General features: G+C 42.7%; 1 protein-coding gene across 9 annotated transcripts in view; it reads left to right on the forward strand.

Annotated features, from left to right (window-relative positions):
* Positions 1-4: 4 nt before the first annotated feature.
* The window catches only part of SERGEF (secretion regulating guanine nucleotide exchange factor), a 274,310-nt gene continuing 246,729 nt past the window's right edge, over positions 5-27,585 (forward strand). For 6 of the 9 annotated variants that reach the window (XR_006176537.2, XM_005308679.4, XM_005308680.4 and 3 more), the window contains exons 1-8: positions 5-154; positions 6,108-6,246; positions 6,928-7,083; positions 7,677-7,771; positions 10,289-10,349; positions 11,725-11,838; positions 12,700-12,762; positions 15,263-15,421. Coding sequence is in view for 8 of the 9 variants with exons in the window: in XM_005308679.4 (XP_005308736.1) it covers positions 125-154; positions 6,108-6,246; positions 6,928-7,083; positions 7,677-7,771; positions 10,289-10,349; positions 11,725-11,838; positions 12,700-12,762; positions 15,263-15,421 (817 nt within the window). In the remaining variant the exon portion in view is untranslated. Of the gene's footprint in view, positions 155-6,107; positions 6,247-6,927; positions 7,084-7,676; positions 7,772-10,288; positions 10,350-11,724; positions 11,839-12,699; positions 12,763-15,262; positions 15,422-22,063; positions 22,640-23,707; positions 24,321-27,585 lie in introns of those variants that run through there. The other 3 variants (XM_065592090.1, XM_065592093.1, XM_065592091.1) reach the window with 3 other exon arrangements.

Here is a 27,585-nt window from a genome sequence, read left to right on the forward strand (position 1 = left end):
TCCCCGCCCACGGCCCGCCCTGTCCTCTCCGCCCGCCGCCCGAGCGCTGCCCCGGCGCAGGCGGGGCTTCAGGCGGGAAGGGGCTGGGCTGGGCTGGGCTGCGCGAGGCCGCCGGGTTGGGGCCATGGAGGCGGCGCGGACGCTGTTTGCTTGGGTAGGTTGGTGCCTCCGGGGCAGGCGCCCTGAGCGGTGGAGGGGAGGCTGCTGCCGCTGTCGGGGGCACGTGGGCGAGGAGGGGGGCGGGTTTGCTTCCTGTGCAGGGAAAAGGGGGAAGAAGCAGGAGGCTGGGAAGGTATTTTCCTCCCACTCTCTTCCCCCCCCACCCCCTTGTACCTGCCCCAGCAATTTCCTCTTCCCTAAAACCAAATTATGGCCCCTCTGCAAGAGCAAAGACCCCCCCCCCCGGCCCTGCGCCCGCACCAGTGGGAGCCGGACTGTGGCCCTCTGTGCCTGCAGATGCACCTTGAGCGTGTTTTCGGAGCCTTTTGCCGGTGGGATAATGGGTCCCCCTCATAAAGCCCCAGACGTGGCCCTCACAGTTGGGGTGCTGAAGGCAGAAACCATGTATTTGGGTTGTTACTACTTCAAGCCAGCGGGTGCTGGAGCACCCCTAGTTCCAGCCCGTATGGTAGGGCTCCTTGCAAGGACAGCAGTTCACCCATGTGCACAATTGCAGGGTCAAGCCCTAGATTTATAACAAGTGGGAACATTGTACGCTGGGTCCAGTGGTCTCCTCAGGTTGCCTGCGTTAAAGATGAGTGTGGCTATGCCTATGCCTTGCATTGTTGAACTCTGTGGGTTCGCCTTTGCTACTCCTGATGCAATTCTAGTACACACGTTATGGGCATTGCTATTTGTATGTTTGAGTGTAGCAAAGCCTCCCCTTATACAAACATGCCACACTGAATAAAAGTGCTAAAAAATAAATAGCAAAAGGCTGTGGAACGGTTGTATTAAAGCTCTCTCTATTTCTGGAGCTACCTTGTTAATCACGTAGAACAGATTGTGTACTTCTATGCTTCTTTTTAATGTTTATCTTTGTGATCCTCCCCTTTCTGATCCCATTTGAAAAAGTTCAGAAATAAAATGTATTTTCTGAAAGATTTCTACATTATGCCTCCACCCCCCCTCCAAGCAGTGTGAGAGAATCTCAGCAGCTGTGTGTATTTTGAGAACTGCTACTGTCCAAAGTTTTTGCAAGAGGAGTTTGCTCTGGCAAGTGTTGAGTCCTACGCCATCAATGTCTACAGAATTTAAGCTTTTATTTAAAAAAGAAATCAAATTTCTGTTTCTTATTGTTGTGAAGATCACCTTATAAACGTGAGTGGAATGTGATGTCTGCCTGAGACTGCTGACACTCCAGTGCCACCTCTGCTACTTTATAGCTTTGCTAAGCATTAGCAGCATGAAATTAACCAACTCAAGGCCAAATTGGGGTTGCTGTTCAGAACCACAGTTGCCATTTTTCACACAGTAAATAAGCACCCTGACTTTCACAATAAGCCAAAAATCAAGATAATCCCATTTCAAAACAAGCCAATCCATAAGAATCCCAACACTCTATGTGACTAGATCCCCCCGTGTGCAGTCTGGAACTATGGTGGGCCCGCTGTGCAACCCTGACTCTCTCCCTGCTTGCCGGGAGCCGACAAAAAAGGAGCAGCAACAAGCCAAAAACGAACCAACACGTGATTCACAAGCCAATTAAGCCAAAAGCAAGTCCAATTTCAGCGTTTTTTAAGTGGGTTTGGCATGTCTGTTCAGAACCCTATTTAAAGGTTTCTGGGAATGGACACCTGAAAATGTGTTCTCTCCCTCTCTGCAGTGTACCATTGCAATGTGTCATACGATAATACAGTCACCTGGTATCCATCAAAAATAATCCATTAGTAGCTGATTGTGCCTTGGCCTTTACACTGTGGAAGAGGGAGCCAATGGGCTATGCATGCCACGGCCCATATGCAAAAAGATCATAGCTGCTGACTTGTCAGTCTGCATTCTGCTCAAATATCTGCATGGTTCAGGCACACCAATTCCTCCAAAAGTTTACCCCTTCCCTTTGAAGTCAAGAGGAGTTTTGCCATTGACTTCAATGGGACCAGGATTTCAGCTGTGGTGCATAAAGGAGACATCGGCGGTATGGTGTGGATAGCTATAGTTGCCCTGCCTGCTCTGATCCTCACCCACAAACTCTGGTGTGCAGTAGCCATATTGGTCAAAAATAATCATAATACAAATTTGCAAGAGTAAGGGGAGATAGGCACCTCAGGCAACTGGAAACCTTATTCCCCCATCCTGAAAGCTGTCTTGCCTTGCCCTTTTTTTTTTCCAGCATCTAATTGTGTTATACTCCTTGCAGTGAGTATGTAAGTTTCCCTCCTAGAAGAGTTGTACAATTAGTGAGTGGTGATAAATCACCAAACCATTTGATGATATATGTACTATTTATAATTGAGTGATTAACACCAATTTCCAGCTTCCGAATGGGCTGGAATCTCGAAATTTGTTGTAGGCCATGCAGTGCAGCCAAAAATCCCTAAAATGAACGTTGACCTCTCCATCTAAGTGCCCTTTTGTGATACAGTCTTAAAATTTGCTACATTCATTTCTTATTAATTGATACCATCTCTCTTTAAGTCACATCAGGTGGTCCATAACCAGTGTGGGAGAGAGAAGGAACCCAGGTGAGGCAGGGGATTTGAGGTAGAAAAGGGCCAGTGAAAAATCCTAATGATTAATTTCTGCTTGGGGGCAGTAATCTTGGGTCTGAGGTCACCAACACCCAGTAACAGGTTTTTGCTAAGAATGTTGTTGAAGGCAAGTAAATGTGCTATTGGAATTGATGTTGATAGCAGTCCATGAGTCTGGCTGATCTGACTATCAACTAGTGCTGTTGAGAAGCCTCAAAGACATTTTAAGACTTCCCATATTTTATTTTCAGTGGTTACTTTGTGCTGCTCATTTATCTGGCTTTGTTTTACCTTATAATATACCAGTAGCTTCTCTTTATGCCCTCTCTGAGTTAAAAGAGCTGACTAATGAGAGACAAGTGTTTCCATTTCACCTGTTCCAAGTTCCAAATGAGACAGCATGTGCTTCTTACTTCATTTTGGGGGTGTTATGCTGAGAGAACATTTACATTAATGAAAACTTAGTGGAGGGTGGTTACATTTATTAGCATAATTATTACATGCATAATTTTAACACTAACAAGCCTTACCCATTCTTTAGTAGGCACACTGGGCTAAACTCAGCACTGATATATTCAGGCACAATTCCATCAATAGCATCGTAGTTGTACTAGCATACATCAGTAGTGAATTTGGCTCAAAGTGCCTAAAATTATTTTGCCAAATTTTCTTAGTTAGCCAGGGATACATTTTATTTGTACAATTATAAAAAGGAATTTGGAAATATTCAGCAGCTTTTCTGAGGAATATTTGACAAGCCCAAGGCTGCATAAAAAGAACACAGCTTATGCCATTCATATCACTGTGGGTTGAGGGTTTGTATAATAAGGAAACAGATGCATGCAAAAAATAAGCAAATTTTGGCATAGAGAAATAGGATAGCTGTTTTTTAAAATAATCAGCCAGATGTTCACAGTAGGTCTCCGCTTAGGGACTTATTTGGTAAACTAGTGAGAGTGGTGGCCATTTATACTATGTATGGTACCACAGTGCAGACCATTCATAGTTTTCCTTATGACAGTTCATGTTGTTTGAATGAGAAGCTGCACTGGAATTGATTTGCTACACGGTGGGAAGGATGTAATGGATGGAGCACTGGACTGGGACTGAGGAGTCCTAGATTCAGTTTCTGGTTTAGCCACAGACTTGCCATGTGATCTTGGGCAGATCACTTAATCTATTTTTTGCCTCAGTTCTGCATTTGTAAAATAGGGATAATACTTTTTACCTGACAGGGATGGTGTGAGACTAAAATTCAGGAAGGGGAGTGAGGCGCTCAGTAACTATGGTACTGAGGGCAACATAAGTACTTAAGAATTGACTGCCCATAGCTTTATGGACTGCATCAGTGATGCTGACTACCTTATTTTTCTGCATCTCAAGTTGTGAACTTAAACCCTCCCATGATTTAAAATGTAGTATAAACCTTGCTCAGTAGCTCTGGAAATCAGTCCCTGTACTGTACAGTACAACATTCTTCATTACAGACTGTATTTCTCTAAAAAGAGGCGTTCCCTTGCTTAAGATGCATCATGGCAGATGTCGTGATTTCTGTGATAAATATGGATTCTGTATGGATTGCAATTGCAAATATATTTATATGAGTACTAGTTATGGAGAATCCTGCATGTGTACGCCAGCAGTTAGGCACTTCACATTTTTATATTCTTTAATACCTAGTAGTTTATTAATGCGTCTCTTACACTTTTACATAGTAACTTTTATCCCTATGTTTGTGGTTTATAACAGGTCCTATGTATATCCGCTACAGTTTTACATGCATACAGTAGGCATTGCCATGCATCTTTTAAATATTATGCACAATACAGCAATTGCCACTTTGTCTCAATCCATTTGCTCACTCAGGCTTCTACTTTACCCAGTGCAAATATTCTTAGGAAATTATAATCTGATTCTAATAATATTTCAGGTTACAGGGGAGAAAAATTAAATTATTTAATAGATTTTAAAACCAGATGGTACCATCATGTAATTCTAGTTTGACCTGTTGCATGATGCAGGACATAGAATTTCACCAAATGATTCCTGCATCAAGTACATAACTGCTGTGAAAATATTGCATCTTGCAAATTCTAGTCTGAATTTGTCTAGCTTCACCTTCCAGCTATTGGATCATGTTATGCCTTTGTCTGCTAGATTAAAGAATTTCTACTTCAGAAATAGTGTCCCGATGTAGATACTTACAGACTATGATCGAGTCACCTCTTAACCCTCTCTTGAATAAACAAAATAGATTGATCGTTAGAGCCCTGTGCGGGTACAAAATTTGTATCTGCATCTGAGCCGCGATCTGCAAACATGATATAAAGCAGATATCCGCTGATTTGCAGGGCTCTAGATATAAAATTTGGATCTGAATCCATCCACGATCTGCAAACATGGTCCGCGGATATCCCCATCCACAGATATAAAGTGGATAGCTGCAGATTTGCAGGGCTCTATCGATCGTTAGTCTCTCACTGTAAATGCAAGTTTTCTAGACCTAAAATCCTTCTTGTAGGTTTTTTCTGAACCTTTTTCAATTTGTCAACATCCTTTTTAAAGAGTGGACACCAGAAGTGGACACAATATTTCAGGAATGGTCTCACAAATACTGTATGTGTAATGGTAATACCATCTCTTTACTTCTAATCAGTACCCTCTCCTTTTTTAAAAATTTCCTCAACAAAATTCACGTAAGACTGCAAAATTTAAAAATGGAGGTGCCAACAAACTTTGCAAAGTGCTTAGGTGGACCTGCTGCTCTTTGAATGAAATACAGCTCTTAAAGTGTATAATATTATACATGCAGTATTCATCTCTTTCAGCAGCACTGCAAACTTGTGAAGTCTTAAGTACTAGTGCAGGGGTCGGCAACCTTTCAGAAGTGATGTGCTAAGTCTTCGTTTATTCACTCTAATTTAGGTTTTGCGTGCCAGTAATACATTTAAATGTTTTTAGAAGGTCTCTTTCTATAAGTCTATAATATATAACTAAACTATTGTTGTATGTAAAGTAAATAAGGTTTTTAAAATGTTTAAGAAGCTTCATTTAAAATGAAATTAAAATGCAGAGCCCCCTGGACTGGTGGCCAGGACCCGGGAAAATCAGCTTGCGTGCCGCCTTTGGCACACATGCCATAGGTTGCCTACCCCTGTTCTAGTGGATAAAAGTGGCTGATGTTTAATGGCAAAGGCATGTTGAACTTGTACTATCTGATGCCTACTCAGTAATTTTAAGGGTTTGCATATAATGGGCCTAAGATCCAAGGTATCTGTGTTCTAAGTTCTGCATAACAAAATATGGACAAGTTGAGTTTTTGCAAACCCTAAATAAACTCATTTCTAATTAAAGGCTAATAAATTGCTTTATCAATAAAGCTCTTTCATATTTTTATTTTTCTGTATGTGTTTAAAGGGTGCAAACAGCTATGGGCAACTCGGCCTTGGTCATAAAGAGGATGTGCTGTTGCCTCAGTCTCTGAACGATTTTTCCTGCAAACATCAAAACATTAAGAGCATTGCTGGAGGAGGAGGACACTCTGCAGTTATTACTGGTAACAGACATTCACATGACGTGCAATGCAAGGACTGGCATGTTTCTGAATGAGAACCTTCTTGCTGGACATCGTTCGGTGCTGTGCTGCCACCTATGTGTGGATTGCAGTTTCTAGCAAGTGCCAATTTTAATTACAAAGCGGAAAAGTTATTTGCTGCCAATGAATTGAATTGTTTTGGAGAGGAGTTATGTTATTTCAGTTGCCTCTAATGGTCATTTTATGATTATGTGATAATTATTTCTTAGCCTGTTCTACCTGCTTATTATGCAAGAGGGTTCATTACTTTTGGGGGGAAGAGAGGATATTTCACTTTGAAAAGGTAGGTTATTCCTTACCTTAAGTGGTGTCCAAACCCCTGATTGGAAAGTTCTACCATAAATAATGGCTATTTAGGAAGTAGGAAGGATATGAAGGAGAAAGTGAATAGGATGAAAGCCTTCACTCTGAAACACTGAGAGGGAGCAATGTTAATGTTAAAATCATCTCCCTTGGCACTCACATCCTCCATGGCTGTGTCTACACAAGAAAGAAAAGGGTATTTTTAATTTGTTAAAGATATATAATTTTATCTTGAGAAGATAAGGCCTATGCACGCAGTGCTAATTTATCGCAGGATCACAATGTGTGTATGATTCTGTTTGCCTGTGTTATGACTGTGACAGTGGTTTTATTTTGCAGGTGCAGGAGAACTCTTTGTATGTGGCCAAAACAAAGAAAGGCAATTGGGACTCAATCACACTGAGGATGTCCTGTGTTTTACTTCCTGCACTGCACTGTCTAGTGTTTGTGTGATACAAGTGGCCTGTGGTTGGGATTTTACAATCATACTTACTGGTAAGTCCATCTCACTAATAATAATACCTAGCTCTTATATAGTGCTTTCATCAGCATATCTGAAAGTGCTTTACAAATGAGATCAGTATCATTATCTCCATTTTACAGATGGGGAAACTGAGACTCAGAGCAGTGAAACAACTTGCCCAAGGTCACCCAGCAGGCCAGTGGCAGAGCCAGAAATTCAGGTCTCCCAATCCAGTGCTCTGTCCACTAGGCAACGCTGTCTCCCACTAGGGCCTGGAGAAATATTATGACATACAGTAAAAGCACAGAGCTCTGTCATACCAAGGTCTGTGCAAAGCCTGAGTGCTCAGAGGTTTTATGCTCTTTGCTTTGCAAGTGGAATTGCTGTATGTTCCGCACACTCCCTCTTCAGTTATCTTTAGACCTTTACTGAATATGGTTTATAAGAACACAAGCCCTTGAGCTTTTTGAAAAGGGACAGTTCAGTTCTTTATATGCTGTGCTGTGTTATCTTGCATATAGTTCTTTTAATGATGTGTTATGGTATCTTGCTTATAACCATAAATGTACCCTAAGGTATAATGTTATGAGTTGCACTGCTCCAACAAGGCTGTATTATGTTGCAGGAAATGGCCAAGTTTTATCTTGTGGGTCTAACTCTTTTGGACAACTAGGAGTCCCTCAAACTTCAGGAGGATGTTTGATCCCACAAAAGATTGAGGTAAAGACTCAAGAAAGTTGTCCTCTACAGATCTGGTCCTGTTTTCAGCGCCCCATACAAAACTCACTAAAATCAGTGGAAAGTCTCCTATGGATTTCAGTGAGTTTTGGATCAAGCCCTTGGACTCACTGAAGACAACAGAATTACTCGTGTGAATGATAAATATCCAGGATTAGGCATTTTAAGAGAGTGAACAGTGTTGTAGACATTAGAAAGTCAGCACTTCAGAAAGGTAGAGGTGTGTGTGTATGTGTGTGTTTTAAATGAAGAAGGTGCCAACTTTCCTAGAGGAGAATGGTACATTTTGGAAAAGGACATAAAATTTCATCCACACACATTTTAATAGCCACAGTCAACCAAACAATAGGCCAAATCCTCAGATGGTGTAAACTAACTGAAGTCAAAGGAGCTATGTTGATTTTCACCATCTGAGGCTCTGACCCAGGGCGTATAAGGTGTTAGAAATGTTTCAGTACACACTTTAGGAAAGAAGGAAAGGATTTCCACTGATCTTAAATTTTATTTAGTTTCTTAGGGCTTTATGTTGAAAAATTCAAAGGATCGAAGAAGAACTTGTTAAAAAACACAGCTGATTTCAATATAATCAGCTGTGTTCTGGGACGTCTACTGTAGGAAAGTTTTTGTTCAACTGAGTTCCTTCTGCTGGCACATGCTATATAAATGCCAATTCTTTGGTTTTGTGCTTCTGCATTTATAATTTAGCAGTGCAACATAATATGCAGAAAGATCTTTTAGCAGAGGTTGCAGAATCCATTCCTAACATTTTATTTTTATAAGAAAAATTAGTGTGAGAAATCAGCACTTTTGATCATCCCTACAATAAGAAACTAGTGTGTTTGCAGGGAAATTAAAATTTTATGGATTTTAGATGCATTTTCTTTGAAATGATAAGCAGAAGCTAAAAAAAGAAAGGAAGTGAAAAATACATTAGTATTGTCCTCATTTAACCTCCACATGTTTATCAAACCATATCAATGTAAAAAAAAATGTTTGGAGACTAGGGAATCCCATTCCTTATTGGTCTGTCTCTTGCACTCATAAACGCTGAGGGGGCAGACTCTTAAACCCCAGCCTGTGTTGAAGAATACCTTGCTCCACAGATAGTCATCATTGCAGTCAATGGGAGTACTTATGGGGTAAGGCACTACTCAGCTTGAATAAGGGTATCAGAATCTATCTCTGAAGTAATTGCTTTAAAAATCTTATAAGAAATAGCTACTGAGATTTATGTATCCTCAGAGGAGCTTTACCACTGTTGGCTATGAACCCAGCAGTGTGAATGAATTCCTCATGGCGGCACTATTCTCTCCTTCTAGTTAATCCCTATTTACACTTGGGTTTCTATTTTTAGAACATTAATGAAACTCTTTTCTCTCCAAATAAATTCCCATTTCTGTTCCATTGCAGAGAACTCCCGTTCTGTAAAGCTTCAGAAACGGCAAAGTCCTTTCTGGTTCTTTGGCTAGGATTACCAGTCTCATCGCCAATGCCAAAGCCTGTCTGTTGCTTTTTTTTAAATTCAGGGACAGCACGGTTATAGAAACGAGAGAAAGACCTGTTAAGTTATCTAGTCCTCTTGGGTACAGGAACTGTGTCATGTCTTGTGTTTGTACAGCAGCTACCATCCTTAGAAGCTGCTGCATTACTACTGATAATTATAGTCTACCACCCTGACAATGCAGGCTCATTCTGCATCTACAGTATTTTCTAGTGGGGTTTTACACAGCTGGTATATATCTGTCAATTCCTAATTTAATAAACCACTTGAGCAGTGTTTTGTAAGCACTACTTGTGTTACATTAAATGCTCATGCTTGCTGCCATTTCTTCTATATCAATATTACACCCACAAAACTATGTTAAAAGAATGTTAAGTTTGAAAAATCAAGCCCTCAAGTTAGGAAATGCTAGAATTAAGGCATCCCATGCAACCTTAATTTGGTCCCTCTGTGCATAAGTGTTATAATACAGTTTAATTCAGTGTTTATACCTAAAGACAGGGTCTTATAACTGAAGTGTTACACACCATTAACTATAAGTGTGCTGTCAGCTCTGTCTAAATTATTAAATTGCCCATCATCATAGTGTGTTGGAACCAGTGAATTGTTTTGCACTGTGGACTAATGTGGCCACTTGTTACTGATATTTGTTACTGAATATCCAGTATGATAAAAGGGGGACTGTAAAATTGTGTATGTTTGCATCTTAGTTACAAATTGCTGAGATTTCTTCCTTCATGTGAGTATTTTGAGCTCAACTGTTGATTTGCTGCTGTACTATGGCACTTCTGGAAGCTTTGCTTGGTTTTCTTAAGAAATGCCCAAGACTATATTGAAATGAGACTGAAATACGTTCTAAAATAAATATCTTTGTGCTGAACTCTGTGACATATAGTCTGTAAATACGATACCATTTTCTTGCATTTGATAAAACATGTTTCTCTCTGAGAGGTGTAAAATGCAAATTGCAAATATGTTTTTTTCTTATGTTTGAATAGTCCCTCACAGAGAAGGCGGTGAATGTTGCTGCAGGACTCAGACATGCTCTTGCTGCTACAGGTGAATATGCCATCATAAAGTTAACATTTCAGACAGAAATTAATAGTACTTTTATTATGTGAGATATCTAATAGCTTACATTAAAAAAAAGGGGCGGGGGAGGGAAAGGATTTATGATTTTATTCCTATTTGTTACAGAAGCCATAGGAAAATGACATCTGAATAGTCCTGTCCATGATAAGGACAGGCATGTTAGGCAAGAACATGATAATGAATATGCTAGAAACACCTCTTTCCAAAAAATGGTGCTGAAAAGAGCACAAGGCCAGATTTTCAAAGCTATTTTGATGCCTAAATAGCTTTGAAAATTTGGCCCTTAGTGACTTTTTGGGTCTCCTGCTATCAGCTGTGCTCTATCTCGGCGGGTCATAGTTTGTATGAAATTTAAGGCCTTATCCTGGAGTCTGTTTTCAGAATTCTCCAAGGCTTGATGGGGAATCTTCCACAGTCATTCTATGGATTTGGCAGATTTTGCTGCAATCAACAGTCAACATGTTGCTTTCTTCTTGTTACTTGCATATGAGTTCCAGACAGTTGCGTATTGGGTGAAGGGGTAGAGATTGGGTGAGATAGAGATTGGAAGAAGTGTGTAGTCTAGTGGTTGGAACAAGAACTAGGAATCATGCACCCCTGAGCTCTGACCATGATTCTCAATTATAATCCAGATCCTGATACTTGTATCCTCTGGGCTAAATTATGTCCAGCCTTAGGGGTCTGAGCAGAGGACTACTGGGCGTAAGAGGTTAGGTCACAGTGTAGCAGGGAAATCAGCCACTGTGGGGTTGTTACTCCCCGCTGCTTTGCAAGTGGAGGTGTACGGGTGGGAAGTCGGTGGAGCCTTGACTGCTTCCCAACATGTTGGCCCGCACAGCTGAGTTGGTATGGAGAGGGTAGTAAGCTGTGCCAGGTAAAGGGCTGGCAGAATTTATTTCTCCCCAGGAGGCTGAATTGTGGGACTTAACTGTGATTCAAAGAATCACAGTTCAGTCCCATATCCTCTCTTGAGGCAGTGCAAATACACAATTTTCCTGACCGTGAGTCCTAAGCAACTCCACAATGTAGCCCTCAGGGATTTAGAGCAAGACACGTACCCCTCTTTGGTTCAGGTTTCCCATTTATAAAAGGAGCTTAATAACCACCTGCCTCTTGGAGGCCTTGTCAGGATTCATTCAATGTGTGTAAAGTGTGTTTGGGATGAAAAGGGTTATATAAGTGGAAAGTAGTATTCTTTATAGATAACTTTTTAATTAACACCATTATAACCTAAGCCAAGCAAACACTCCTTTGAAATTAGTTAACAAGCGAAAAGACAGTTAACTGAATTTGTCAGTAATCTCTGTGTTTTAATTTCCCTTTGTATGCTCGCACTGAGAAGAAAGCGGCGTGGTGTTCCAATGGGGAACAGGGATGGCTTCTCGGGCAAACCGGGCAAGCCAAGGGAAAATTATCCCTTCCTTCTTGACAGCAAAAGAACCTTGTAAAGTAACAGGTAACTAAAGAATCACACTTTTTCTTTGTAAAGACAGTAGCACTGGGAACAGTAATATATAGACCATGTACATACATACAAACAATGCACCTTTTCTATAAGCCCTCCTGGTGTGTTATCTACGCTTCCCATAATTTTGCAGTGATTCAGATTCATTACAGAAGGTCATTACAGAAGCAGTGAATTCATTGATGCTGGGTAAGGGGCAAATCCAGACCCCATCCTGCTTGGACACGGTGGGAACTAGGGCAGCTGCTGTGTGCAAGGAGGGGATGTGGATGTAAGGGAGCTGTGTTCTGTGGCAGCATGGCCGGGTTGGAACATGGGTGGGCTGATGTGCTGGGAGTGGGACTTTGACACTCCATGGACCCTCCTGTCGGTCTCACATTACAGGGGTGTGAGTGGCCATGGTAACCTCCCTGGAGTGGCTCTGCAGATGTGCTGTGGCTTGCAGACAGGTTTCCCTTCTATGTTCCCCGGCATATCTCTGTAACACCTGGTGTTGGTGTTCCAGTGTGAACTGGCATGGCCAGGGCTCAGGGTCTGGATTTCCCCTTACTCACAGAAACACAACATCAGCACCACATTTTAAATATGTCCTCAGGAACTGGCACAGTCATTTGCAGTGTGTCTGTGGTGTGGTATGGAATGGGAACACAGATTCACAATCCCCTGGACAAATAATGCTGACTTCCTTGGGATTTGTGTTCCATAAGCTGAGACCTTCTGATGTAAAATACATAATACACAGCACTCATGGTGCAATTTCTGAAGTAATATAGTTCTATTCTGTACTACAAGGGATCTGGGCATAGAGCTGTGTCTTGCCTGTACTTATTCCATGGAACTGATGTTTCCTAGGTCTGGAAGATGTAAAGGTGAAAAAAGTCACTGCCAGTTCCTACCATTCAGTGTCACTTACAGGTAGGCCCCAGCAATATATGTATGTATTAGTAAGCTTGGGCAATGTATTTAGAAGCTAGATATTTATGACTTTGTGAATTTTAATTTTTGTTCTAGCTGGGCTCTGCTTAGTTTGTAAAATCTGATGGGATCACAGCACAGCATGCTATAACTTCAGTGGTATTCATTGGTTTGAAAGAGTAAATTATCTAAAAATGGAGTTAAGTGGATTTATTTGCTTTGGACACCAGAGATCCTAGCCAGCACCCTTCATTCATTTGGTGGCAGGTTCTGATACACTTACTCCACAAATAGTTTCATTGATTTCAACAAGGCTATTCTGTGAAGCATGGCGTTACCTGTTGTGAGTAAGAGTTGCAGAATCCGGGATTTATTAATGCACCTTGGTGGGATGTGTTCTCCTAAATCATACAGGCGCTTTTGTAAACACCACCTTTTGCACTCTGCAGTCAGTTCTTCTGTGCTGGCTAAACAGGAACCAACATGTCACATGGAAAGGCAGTTAGAGTATTGCTCTGCGTGAAAGGAAACAGGATTCACAGTACCATCAGTTTTAAGGGTGGAACTGATCATCAGATCATCTTGTCTGACCTCCTGTATATCACAGGCCAACAACTGAAATTAGGCCAAAGTATTTACAACCGAGAGGAGACTAACTGTTGTGTGCCACAGGCAGAGAACAGCAGGGACTGAGGTGCACCAATGACTGAGGCCCCCACAATGGCAAAGAATTCATTGAGTGAGATATATCCAGATGATCCTAGCATGCAACCCACACCTTGCACTGCACAGGAAGGTCAAAAAAACAAACAAACCCAAAGGTCACTGCAAATCTGACTACGGGAAAATTCCTTCCTGACCTCACGTATGGTGGTTGCTTCTTATGCTATAGATTTATAATCTTGAGGCATGGAAAATGTATTAATCTTTCTGAAGACATGACATCTTGAGTAAAACTACATGTTTGGGATCTCTAACATGCTCTAAACTGTGCATCAGTGTATTCACTTGAGCCAATTTACAGAGAGCAATAATTATGTGTGGAAACATTGCAAAATGTGAGTTTTACTGAATTCTAAGACATGCAGAATGAGGTATCTCTGATCTGGGAAAAATCAATATATACTGGACTAGTCTGTAACTGATGTGAATTTATTTAAGTAGAAAATGGATTATTCTTTCAGGTTTTTATTTTCTTGATTTTGATTAAGCAAGCCATCCTTTTTGGCTACAAAAAGACCAAAGCTCCTGATGCTAAGGATCCAAAGCTATTTAATAATATAACACCTCTGTGTCCCCCCCCCCCCCCGGCGCATTAGCTTTTAAAGAGGTGTGTTTGACTCAAGGTACTACAGTACTTGTTTTTACATTATGAGTGAGCTACAATCTGGAGGGGTTTTTTACGTGGATGTGAGGCACTGTTTATTGGATATTTCATTTCTTCTTAGTCTCGCCTGCCACCTACTGGTGATACTTGGAACACCATTAGTTTGAAAGTTTTACAGAACTGTAGAAAGGGTTGTTACAAAAACACATGGCACATTTTAAAAAAAGGACCATGAAACTGTTAATTCACTCCTTCAGTGCCCAGCTTACTACTTACATCCAACATAGTAGCAACTATATGGTCTATAGGCATATGCTGTACCGCCTTGGGTTGTGTGCACATTACAGGGATCACATTAAAATGTACAAAAGGGCTAACGGTAGGTAGATTGTTGTAGCATCCTTAGTAAATTGTAAGCCACGCAAATGTTATGTTGGTTATGGCCTTAGAAAAACGTAACTTTTTTTCTTTGCTTGAAATTAGCTATTCCTGTCATCTTCTTTTCCCCTGGTATTTCATTTTTTCTGGGGAAGAATTCCCGGCAAATAAAAGCATCAATTACTTGATTTTCTCCCCTCTCCTGCCTCTTTTTTAATTGAAAAAATGACGGAGTCCTTAGGCTTTAGAAAACCTAAAAAAGTCTGTTTTGGCATTCATTGTTTCTCTTAACAGTTCGTTAATGTGCTTTGATTAGTCCCATTTCAAAGAAGACTAGCTCAAGGCACATTAACGAATTGTTAATGTGTGTCAGCAGGTCCACGTGGACAGTTATTCAGTGGCAGGGTAAAGTGGGTCAGATTCACACCCTAGCTTGCATTGTGATTTTGGGGTGTGTGTATATGCATTTTTTAATTAAACAAATAGAGAAAAATAGTAATTATCCATCAATCTATTTCAGTGGTAGTCAGTGTCTTTGTAGTGGAATCAGGCATGAGAGGAGTTATTAGTTCTGCCTTGGGAAAGGAAAATGTGTTGAGGGTCCTTATGGCTTCTTTTTTTCTTTACATTCTAGGGTGTGTTTTTGTTTGTAGGGGAGTATAAATAGTGGGGAAAATATATAAGGAAAATTGAAACTGAATTAATGTATTACCCTCCCTTTGAATTTTTTTTGGTCTGTTGATATTTCACAGAAGTAGCTTCTCTCTCATTTCTTTACTTTTGTATTTATTTCAGATGAAGGAGAATTGTGTGTTTGGGGTAGCAACAAACATGGGCAGCTAGTGAGTAAAGAGACTTTTCTTGTTGAGCCCCAGAAAATAGATGCTCATTTTTTCTCGGGTGAAAAGATTGGAGCAGTCTGGAGTGGATGGACGCATGTAGTGGCACAAACAGGTAAGAGATCCAAAAAGCAGCCAGAAGATGCAAGCAAATACTTAAATATCCACTTTATTCTAGGCAAAACATGTTTTTAATTTGATCTTCCTCACTGTTAATAGTGATGCACAGAGATGTTTTCAGATCAAGCTGTACAGTGATAATCTTCAAAAAGTATGGGAATAGACTTCTTTCCATCAAGAGTACTCCTGCTTCTCTGAAAACTTAGTATATAATAAGAGCATCTGCATTATTTTAGATGCTTGCTGCTGCAAAAGCACCGATATACATAAACAGCTCAGCTCATCAGATGATAGCAAGGGGGTAACTCTCCAGTAAGTGAGAAGTTCAAGAGACTAGCCCTCTGGGCGAGGTGTAGCCTCGTCCTTGGAGAGAAGAGAGTCTGGTGGTGTTCTGTGAAGAGTGGTAGAAGATTTTGGCTGCAGTTTCCAGGTTGCAGGGTCATCTTTGGTGAGAGGCCTCTGGCAGTTTTCTATCAAGGCCATAGAAATTATACTTTGAGGAAAACCTACTGATGAGGCTCCTTGTGGTTCCCCCAGGCAAGGAGTTTTCCCAGGCAGTGGGATCTTCATTAGTTAGTGAGGAAGGATAATCTGGTGGTTAGGGAATTAGCCTGGGAATTGGGAGACCGTGCTTCAATTACTTGCTTGGCCACATACTCAGGGCTGGCTCTAGACCAAATGGCACCCCAGGCAAGGAGTGTCTTTGGTGTCCCCCCTCCATTTGTTAAACTTTTGAGTATCTTATTTTTTATTGCATTTGTAGCCCATTTCACAACTTTGATGCATGATTTGCATGCATGATTTATCCCTGTCATATAAGACAATAAATTTGCACGCTAGGATCTGTAAATCTGTACTTACTCATGCCATATGTAAGCAAATTACAAAAATACATTTCCTCTAAGCTTATAGAAACTTTTTAATTTTAAGAATAACTGAAATGTACTAACATCAAGAAATTGAATTGTGCACCAACATTGGTGGACCAGTGTTAAATAGTGTTACAGAAAGTGACAGCATTGGAATATTAACCCTAGTCCTGTTTTAGATATTTTCCCATCAAATTTACCCCTTTCTGCAAACTAGATTGCAATTGAGCTTTTTGCTTCCTATACTGAGCTCCTGAAGGCTTCTTTGGGGACATCTTTTATTTTCTATGGGGGGGGGGGAAACAGACAGTATTAGGGAGAGCAAAAGTCTATGTTCCACAGACTTAGAAAGTCATCAAACATTACGTTTTAAGCGTGGTAAAAGTAGTAACAGTAGTTCTTTAATATTGTTGCATAGATAGGGGTTCGATAGATATCTCTGGCATCATATTAAATATGTCCTTTATTAGTTGCTACTTACAGCCTTCAAGTCTTAAAACACAAGTACACCTTCACAATTACACAGTAAAGCAAGGTTCATAATATCGTAGCTGGGCTTTCCACTTTGTTCTTATATCTCACTGACTGACTGGCGATGCCCCGCCCCTTATATACCTGTGAGGGCATGGCTAACAACATTGTAGGAGATTTGAGGAAAATGTAGTCCTCAGAAAGTCTGGAATGTTCCACGAGATTCTATAAAGGTCCAGAACATTCTAGGAGGTTAGTGAAAAATGAATCAACATATGAATACCTGAAACATTTTACTTCAAGCATTCTATTTTCCCTTTTGTCGCTAACAACAAAAACAGCACCTTGAATCCGGCATCCCAGGCGATCTCCTGGGTCGCCTGCCTGTAAATCTGGTCCTGCACGTACTTCAGTGTGATCTTGGGCAAGACGCTGTGCCTTGGTTCCCCGTCTGTAAAATGTAGAAAATTATTATATCAAATATTAAATGTACTATAAAATTATAGTATTTATTTACATCAGGAGGGCAATGTGAGGAGAAATACATTAAAGACTGGGAAGGTGTTCAGATACTGTGATAATGGAGGCCATATAAGTACTTAAGACTGAACTCAATCTAGACAGAGATTCTGGATGAGTCATCTTTGCAGTTATACTAGTGCATGCTAGCAGGACATTAATTCAGTTTCAATTTTCCTTATATATTTTCCCCACTATTTTGTGCTCACATATGGACTCCAAAATGATTTTCTTAGACTATTATAAAAAGGACAGTTAAAAATTATATTGCAGGCATCAGGAAAACCTGGTGGAATGGGATTTAGTTGTTTTTAAGGTTGGAAGCCTAAAAAGGTAAAATATTTCCTCTTTAATCTACTGCTAAATATTAATGGAGTTTGAATTCTATCCCTCCGTAAATCTAGGTATTTATGTGATCCCTCATTACTATAACTTCTGAGTGACTCTCAAGTTTATCCATTTGTTTTCACAACACTCCCAGAGGGGACAGGGGAAGTATTATCTTCATTTTATGCTTTATGAAGACATCTATGCAATGAGATGTGGTAGATGAAATAACAAATAATATAGCTTTGTACTCATGTCTACAAATAGACTAATTTTTTTTGCATTTCCTCTTAATACTAGCTCTGCATGTGCTTGTTTTTTCTTGATCTGCTTTATTACACCATATAAAAACTAATAAAAATTTGTATTAAAAAACATCCCAGAAAATGAGATGGCAGGCTGTATTGTTTGGTTTTGGTGAGCCATCTCATAGACAGCAAAATAGAAAATATCCAGACAAGATTGGCAAAAATGTATTACAATGAGGGGGACTGTCCCTGTGAGACAAGATGAAAGAAAATGAATATGATTTAGGTCTGATCCTGCAGACCCTACGTCATCATGTGAAATTAAAGAAAATGGGACTATTCACATGTGTCGGGTATGCAGGATTGGGCCCTTTGCTTGGAAAATATATAAGTAAGGCAATGTGATAGAGGTACTTGTATGAAAAATAATGGTTGATCTGATGATGGCACTTTCATTGCTGCTCTGTCCAATAATGCAAGGACAGGAGAAAACTAGATAAATTAAAAAGCACCCCATTAAAAATGGATAACAGGAAATATTCTTTTTAGTAACATGTAAGCAGCCTGTGGAATTTGCTGCTGCAGCGTATGTCACCAGGCTGAGCTTCCCCCTGGCTCCAAAGCGTGCCCTGCCACACCCAATGATTTGCACAGAGGTTTATTACCTTAACAGAGGTTAGCAAACAAACAAAAACCAGCCTTTTAACTCCATCCTTGACCCCAGGCTTCAGGGCCACCCTTCCCAGAGGTCTCTGGCACTCCAGCTCCTGGCAGCTTCCCAGTCTCAGTCAGTTCTGCTCCCTTCTTGGAGCAACTGCCCCAGGGCTGCTCCTCTGAGCCCCTGGTCCCTTGCTCCAGGGACCCACCAGAGGAGCTAACTCCTCTCCAATGTGGGCATGTTTCTTCCATGGTACAGCCTGTCTCAGCCCTTCCTCCCTCAGCTGCCCATTAGCAGCCCTTTATAGGTCCAGGTGTAGCTCAGCCCTCTTTAACTACCTGGATTGGGCTCACCTGCTTTGGTCCAGGGAAGCAAAGGTGTTTAACTTTAAGCATATGAGTACTATAGTCTCACTGATTTCAATGGGACTACTCATTGCTTAAAGTTCAACATATGCTTAAGTGCTTTGCTGGATTGGTGCCATAAAGCATGGTACCAAATAATGCTATTGGTGTGAGAGAAGAGTGTCTATGTTAATGTCTGATATATTGCAAACTGTTGTGCTAGAAATGAGTGGAATGCAATGGACTACTGGATACCAAAGCATTTTTGCATTCGTGTGGCAGATGGTATTCATCACTAGCACTCATGATTCATGAGGTATGCATCACATTAAAGTTGCACAAATCTGACAACTACCTTAACTTTTTTAACCCCACTTAAACTCTAACCTGGTTTTGGAGGCTTCTGTCTTGAGAATTATTAGAGCTATAACCAAGGCAGTGCACTATTTGAAAGTGTATTATCTTTGTTTTCAGGTGGAATAAAAGCACTGATCTCTAACTGTAGGGTTCATTCCTCCATTAATGCTGACACTGAAGTGGGGGAAGCAAGACGTTAGTCAGAATAACCTGGTTTTAAAGAGTAGCGATTGTCAAAACGATCAGTTTGTTTCAGTGTTTGTTGGCAATGAATATCAGCTATGTGAATCTTCATGTAGCGGATATTTATCACCAACAAACACTGAAACAAATAAATAGTTTTGACAACCACACTGTCTAACATCAGGTTATTCTGACTAATTGAGAAAACACTTTTGAAATTGATTTAAGTGGAGCTATGCTGACTTCTACCCTCTAAGGATCTGGGGCAAAATTTTCAAAAGAGACTAAGTGACTTAGGAACTTGCTTCCATTTTTAAAAGTGACTTTTAGGCACTTAGGAACCTAAGTCTTATTTAAAATCAATGCGATTTAAGACCCTTAATCACATAAGGCTAAATTTTCAAAGGTATTTAGGCACCTGAAGATGCAGATAGGTGCCTAGTGACCTTTTCAAAAGTACCTAGGCACCTAACTCTCATTGATTTCAAGCACCTAAGCACTTCTGAAAATCCCATTATGCATCTATCTGCATCTTAGGCACCTAAATACCTTTTGAAAATTTTACTCCTTCTCTAATATGTGTTCCTCCATTATGTGACCTTATCCCTGCAGTGAATGAGAGGTTGCTTGTGCTCTTTCAAGAAGAATGATTATTTTGCTGTCAGCAGTGCCCCTTGTATAGTAAGGTCTGGTCCAGAGCACATTAAAGTCAATAGAAAGTCTCCCATTGCATCCAGTCAACTTTGTATTACACCCTAGTGATCAGCTAAAAACCTACTTTGCTTCCTATATTGATACTTATGCTGAGTGACTTTTCAGGCACAAATTTCAGTTGTAGCAATGCCTCTGTTACTGACCGCAACATCAATATTGCTCTCCACATCAAGTACGCATCTGATCCAAACCTCATGCCTGAGTTCCCAGTGCCAGCTGTGCTCTCTGCAGCTAATGAGCACAGCACTGTTCTAGACAACGATTTTTGTCACCACAGCCTCCGCGCCAGCAAAATGCTCAATGCCGCAACAGTCATTGCTATAACAGGCATCTTCAAAATAGACAATGCCTTATAAACACAAGCAACTGCAACCTCTCACCTTGTGTAACAGTGTTAGCTGTCATTTGTGGTCTCCCTCAACGTGTTTACATCAGTCAGAGGGGAATTGCACATCGATCAATGTGAATTTAGAAGTTACTGCTCATCTGTTTCAAGAGAACTGAGCCCTGTCCTGGAAAGCTAGAGATGTAAATTAGGCTACTCTATGAAAGAATAGAACTCACCTGACTTGGAGGCAATCCTAAATATAGCAGAAGTGAGAGAGAAAAGCCTTTATTAGACTTACAGAAGGTGAATCATCTTCTTCAGTTCAAAACAAGTGATTTCCTGATTAACTAGGATGGCAGATAAATAAGCTCCTTTAATCTGAGCTGTTTTATTATCTAAGTATTCTCCTGAATAAATTCACTAATCTATTTTTCATGTACCTATCAAATGAAATTACGCTTCAGTTGAGTTTGGATGAAGAAATTCTTGATACAACTAAAGAATTCCCAGCTCCTTCACCCAGAGGGAGTACCTCGGCAGTGCAGTTACAATGCTATTTTTGCCTCCTATGCAAATTTCACTGCAGCGCTAAGAAGTCTTAGAGGAACAATACACAATCAACCCCTATGAAAACAGCTTCAGAAGCATTAAATCCTGAAGCCAAATGCATTACTGAATCAGAACTTCCTTGGACGTCCCTTAGCGTCACACCAGTTAGCCCACATAAAATTATTTTGTGAGGCCTTTTTTTGCATGTTACTGATCCACATAGCAAAACTGAATCATACTCTCTTAGTCCAATAAATGCCTTTACATCAAGTGGGGATTCATCCCTGCTAGGATTTGGATCAAGGCAATAACTCGTGTCACTGGAAGCAAATGGAAATCTCCAGTAGTTGTCTGCAGTACTTGCACAGGTATCTTCTTTCTCTGTCACCACTGGATAAGACCATGACAATTTGCTTCTAAGTAATGTAATAGGTCTAGTGCAAATGCAGCTAAGTAAGGCCTACCCTACACTAGGAAATTAGTTCTGTATAACTACATTGCTCAGGGCATGTCTACACTACCTTCTTAACTCACTTAACCTACTAACTATGTTAGGTTGACTTACAGCCACCGCAGTAATTGCTGCAGTGGCTCATGCCCACACTACCCTCCTTCTGTCTGTGATCTGCATCCTCACCAGGAGAGCTTCTACCGATTGAAGAGGGGCAGTGTGGGGGGCTGAGAGACAGGGCTGTGCCAGGAGTGGTGGGTGGCTGCCCGAGTTTTTTGCTTCTGGGGCCTGGTCTACACTACAACTTTAATTCGGATTTATCAGCTTTAATTCGAATTTACCCTGCAACCGTCCACACAACGACGCTATTTATTTCGATGTAAAGGGCCCTTTAAATCGATTTCTGTACTCCACCCCGACGAGCGGAGTAGCGCCAAAATCTATTTTAACATTTCGAATTAGGGATAGTGTGGCCGCAATTCGATGGTATTGGCCTCCGGGAGCTATCCCACAGTGCACCATTGTGACCGCTCTGGACAGCAATCTAAACTCGGATGCACTGGCCAGGTAGACAGGAAAAGCCCCGCGAACATTTGAATTTCATTTCCTGTTTGCCCAGCGTGGAGAGCACAGGTGACCACAGATAGCTCATCAGCACAGGTAACCATGCAGGCCGATAATCGAAAAAGAGCACCAGCATGGACCGTACGGGAGGTACTGGATCTGATCGCTATATGGGGAGAGGATTCAGTGCTTGCAGAACTTCGTTCTAAAAGACGAAATGCAAAAACTTTTGAAAAAATCTCCAAGGGCATGATGGAGAGAGGCCACAATAGGGACTCAGATCAATGCCGCGTGAAAGTCAAGGAGCTCAGACAAACAAAGGAGGCAAACGGTCCCTCTGGGTCAGAGCCGCGGACATGCCGCTTCTATGCCGAGCTGCATGCAATTCTAGGGGGGGCCGCCACCACTACCCCACCTGTGATCGTGGATTCCGGGTCGGGGATAGTCTCATCAGCTACACCTGAGGATTCTGCCGATGGGGGAGAGGAGGAGGAGGAGGAGGAGGAGGATGAGCTTGCAGAAAGCACACAGCACTCCGTTCTCCCCAACAGCCAGGATCTTTTTCTCACCCTGACTGAAGTACCCTCCCAACCCAGTATCCAAGACCCTGACCCCATGGAAGGGACCTCAGGTGAGTTTACCTTTTAAAATATAAAACTTGTTTTAAAAGCAAACGGTTTTTAATGATTACTTTGCCCTGAGGACTTGGGATGCATTCGCGGTCAGTTCAGCTACTGGAAAAGTCTGTTAACCTGTCTGGGGATGGAGCGGAAATCCTCCAGGGACATCTCCATGAAGCTCTCCTGGAGGTACTCCAAAAGCCTTGCCACAAGGTTTCTGGGCAGTGCATCCTTATTCCGTCCTCCATGCTAGGACACTTGACCACGCCATGCTTGCAGCAAGTAATCTGGTATCATTGCCTGACAAAGCCTGGCAGCGTATGGTCCCGGTGTTTGCTGGCATTCAAGCAACATCCGTTCTTTATCTTGTTGTGTAATCCTCAGGAGAGTGATATCACTCATGGTAACCTGGTTGAAATACGGGAACTTAATTAAGGGGACAGAGGTGGCCGTTCCTACTGGGCTGTTTGCCTGTTGCGGAAAATAAATCCTTCCCTGCAGTTAGCCAAGCGCAGATGGGAAATTGGCCCTGAGCTTTTCGCGTTTGGCTAGCAGGGATCTTCCCTGTTACCAGCCACGCGGTGGGGGGAGGGGTACCGTGATCATCCCAGAGAATTTATGGCGGGAGGGGGGCGGCGGCGGCGGGGGGGGGTGGTTAGTTTGGTTCCTGCAGGGATCTTCCCTGATACCAGCCACGCGGTGGGGGGTACAGCGATCATCCCAGAGAATTCATGGCGGGAGGGGGGGGTGGGGTGGTTAGTTTGTTTTCTGCTGCTGCTGAATGTTAACAGAAAAACCGCAGCACTCTACAGGCTATGCTTGGTATGTGGGAAAGGAGGGCGCAGAAGCTGTAAGACAATGGCTTACCATGGCCGCATGCAAGCCGAATTCTGTTACCCGGACCTGTGATCTCTAGCAGCAAAGCCACAGGCACTCAGCATTAAGAGGCAAAATGCGACCTTGCACAGAAATCACATGTGCTATGTAATGTGAATAGTGTTGGTCACCGTGAAAGAGTATAAGCATTGTTCTGCAAAATGTATCTTTTTAAACAATTCTCTCTTTTCCCCTCCCTACAGCAGCTGCAAATTCCTCAAGCCTCCCTCCTCCATCCCGAAGGCTATCACAGATAAGGCGTCGTAAAAAGAAGACGCAAGACGAGATGTTTTCAGAAATTATGGAATCCAGCCGCAGTGACAGAGCTCATCTGAATGAGTGGAAGGAAACGGTTTCAAAGTATAGGAAAGAAGCCAGTGAACGTGAGGACAGGAGGGACCAACGTGAGGACATGAGGGACCAACGTGAGGAGAGGAGAGACGCTCGAGATGAGAGGTGGCGGCAGGAAGATCAGAGGAGGCAGGATGCAACGCTGGGGCTGCTGCGTGAGCAAACAGACATGCTTCGGCGTCTGGTGGAGCTTCAGGAATAGCTGCAGGAAAACAGACTGCCGCTACAGCCCCTGTACCCCCCTCCCCATGTTCCGTATCCTCCTCACCCAGACGTGTAAGAACGCGGGGGGGAGGCTCCGTACACCTTCCCATTCCACCCCAGTAGACAGCCCAAGCAAAGGGCTGTCATTTTTTTAACCTTTTTTTAGTGGCCTTTTCCTTCCCACCAATCCTCCTCCCAAATCCCGCCCGAGTTCCCTCCCTCTTTTTCTAATCTATTAATAAAGAATAAATGATTTTTAAATGATAGTGACTTTATTTGGTTTGAAAGAAAGCTGGGGGAAGGGGGAGGGTGGGTTCCTTACAGAAAATCAGTCAATAAAGGGGGCGGGTTTTCATGAAGGAGAAACAAACAGATATTTCACACTGTAGCCTGGCCAGTCATGAAACTGGTTTTCAAAGCTTCTCTGATGCACAGCGCTTCCTGGTGTGCTCTTCTAATCGCCCTGGTGTCTGGCTGCGCGTAATCAGCAGCCAGGCGATTTGCCTCAGCCTCCCACCCCGCCATAAAGGTCTCCCCCTTACTTTCACAGAGATTGTGGAGCACGCAGCAAGCAGAAATAACAATGGGGAGATTTCTTTGGCTGAGGTCAGAGCGAGTCAATAATGATCGCCAGCGACCTTTTAAACGGCCAAATGCACATTCTACCACCATTCTGCACTTGCTTAGCCTGTAGTTAAACAGCTCCTGACTCCTGTCCAGGCTGCCTGTGTATGGCTTCATGAGCCATGGCATTAAGGGGTAGGCTGGGTCCCCAAGAATAACTATTGGCATTTCAACATCCCCAACGGTTATTTTCTGGTCCGGAAAGTAAGTCCCTTGCTGCAGCCCTTTAAACAGAGTAGTGTTCCTGAAGACGCGAGCGTCATGAACCCTTCCCGCCCAGCCCGCGTTGATGTTGGTGAAACGTCCCTTGTGATCCACAAGTGCTTGCAGCACCATTGAAAAGTACCCCTTGCGGTTTATGTACTCGGTGGCTTGGTGCTCCGGTGCCAAGATAGGGATATGGGTTCCGTCTATCGCCCCACCACAGTTAGGGAATCCCATTGCAGCAAAGCCATCCACTATGGCCTGCACATTTCCCAGAGTCACTAACTTTCGTAGCAGCATCTGAGTGATTGCTTTGGCTACTTGCATCACAGCAGCCCCCACAGTAGATTTGCCCACTCCAAATTGATTCCCGACTGACCGGTAGCTGTCTGGCGTTGCAAGCTTCCACAGGGCTATCGCCACGCGCTTCTCAACTGTGAGGGCTGCTCTCATCTTGGTATTCTGGCGTTTCAGGGCAGGGGACAGCAAGTCACAAAGTTCCATGAAAGTGCCCTTACGCATGCGAAAGTTCCGCAGCCACTGGGAATCGTCCCAGACCTGCAACACTATGCGATCCCACCAGTCTGTGCTTGTTTCCCTTGCCCAGAATCGGCGTTTCATGGATAGAATCTGCCCCATTAACAACATGATCTCCAAAGCACCGGGGCCCGTGGTTTCACAGAATTCTGTATCCGTGTCCATGTCCTCATCATGCTTGTCGCTGCGCTGCCGCCGCCGCAGTCTCCTCGCCTCGTTTTTCTGGTCCTGGCTCAGCATAAACTCCACGAGAACGCGCGAGGTGTTTACAATGTTCATGAGTGCTGTCTTGAGCTGAGCGGGCTCCATGCTTGCCGTGGTATGGAGTCTGCAGTGTTCACCCACCCAGGAAAAAAGGCGCGAAATGGTTGTCTGCCGTCCGTTGCTTTCATGCAGGGAGGGAGGGAGGGAGGAGGTGAGGCTGTACCCAGAACCACCTGCGACGATGTTTTTTGTCCCATCAGGCACTGGGATCTCAACCCAGAATTCCAATGGGCGCAGGAGACTGCGGGAACTATGGGATAGCTATGGGATAGCTACCCACAGTGCAACGCTGCAGAAATCGACGCTAGCCCCGGTACTTGGACGCACACCGCTGAATTAATGTGCTTAGTGTGGCCGCATACATTTCGACTTTATACAACCTGTTTTCCAAATTCGAATTATATAAATTCGGATTAATCCCGTAGTGTAGACATACCCTGGGAGTGGAGAGCCAGGCAGCTGGGAGCAGAAGCCGGGGCAGCCAGGCTCTAGCTGCCCAGCTTTCTTGACAAGACAGCCAAGAGCTGATATTAGTAATGCAATGTTTGCATAGACACAGCGTCACCCTAACTACACTGACATAAGCCCTACGTCTCTTATGGAGGTGGCGTTATTATGTTGGTTAGTATGGTACCTACACTGGTGGGACTAGGCTGTAGTGTGTACACTGACATAATTAGGTTGATGGAAGCTGTCTTACGTCGACCTAAAAAATCCACACCCTGAGCAACGCAGCTAAACTGACCTATCCTCCAGCATACACAGTGCTAGGTGGATGGGAGAATTCTCCCGTCGACCTAGCTACCACCTCTCAGGGTAAATTACCTATGTTGATGGGAGAACCTCTCCCATCAGCGTAGGTAGAGTCTTCACTGAAGTGCTACAGCTGTGCGGTTGCAGTAGTGCAACTGCAGTGTTTTAAGTGTAGACAAGCCCTAAGTGGAGTTATGATGAGCTAGTGATGTAACTGGCCTCTGAAGTCTAAGCAGTATAGTTTCAGCCCACTAGAGGTCCTTTTCAGTTTTGCTTTGAATTAAGTCTCAGAAGCAGTCCTACCAGTGAAGCAGCCCATAAGGGATGCCTTGCAAGACTTGTAATACTGAGAAGCTCCATCGGAGTTCAAGCACTGCTTCTGTGGCTTTTGTTTAGTGCCAGTAAAGCCTCCGCAGTTAAGGGCAACCTATCTTTAGCTCTTCAGCTGCCCTATTTTAGCCAAAGATTCCTTTGCAGAAGGGACTGCTTTTGGGTAAGGGCTACCTTAAACAAGATGCAGTCATTTAAGGAGCTCACAATAGAGGTTAACTGTATGTTGGGCATATAGCTTTGACGTACTAGAGCCTAGATTTACACAGATACTAGAATTTGCTTTAACTGCCGTTAAGGGGGAGATTCACAGTCTTGTTTTCCCTTTCCTTTCTTAAGAAGACTTTTAGAAAAATTACCTTGCCAAGAGGCAAAGTGTAGTTTATATTATTTCAGACCCAGTAGCCAATATTGATGAGGCAACAGCTGCCTTTAGGGACATCTCTTTCTAACAGAGCTTTCATTGCAGATCTTTTCCTCCATGGAAGGCTCAGATGTGCTCTTCGTATGGTACTGAGCACACCATTGGCTTAATGAAATTGAATGCCAAAATGTTATGTCTCTATTTCATATGTTGCGTGCAAATATGGGCTAAATCCTGCCCTGCGTGGGTGAGAGCAGAGTAGCCAGCCGGGTGTGTTCTCTGCTTCAGCAATCCAGCTTCCTACACAAGGCACAGTCTGGTGAGGCAACCTGTACCGTTCCTCTGAGCAGGAGCAGTGTATGCACACCAATGCCCAATTAGTACCTCCCCCTTACACACAATCCACAGACCATTACCTTGGGGGATGTCTGTGTGGGCTAGCATGTTAGC

This window comes from Chrysemys picta, chromosome 4 (genome assembly GCF_011386835.1).
Source record: "Chrysemys picta bellii isolate R12L10 chromosome 4, ASM1138683v2, whole genome shotgun sequence".
In the NCBI taxonomy this organism is placed as follows: domain Eukaryota; kingdom Metazoa; phylum Chordata; order Testudines; family Emydidae; genus Chrysemys; species Chrysemys picta.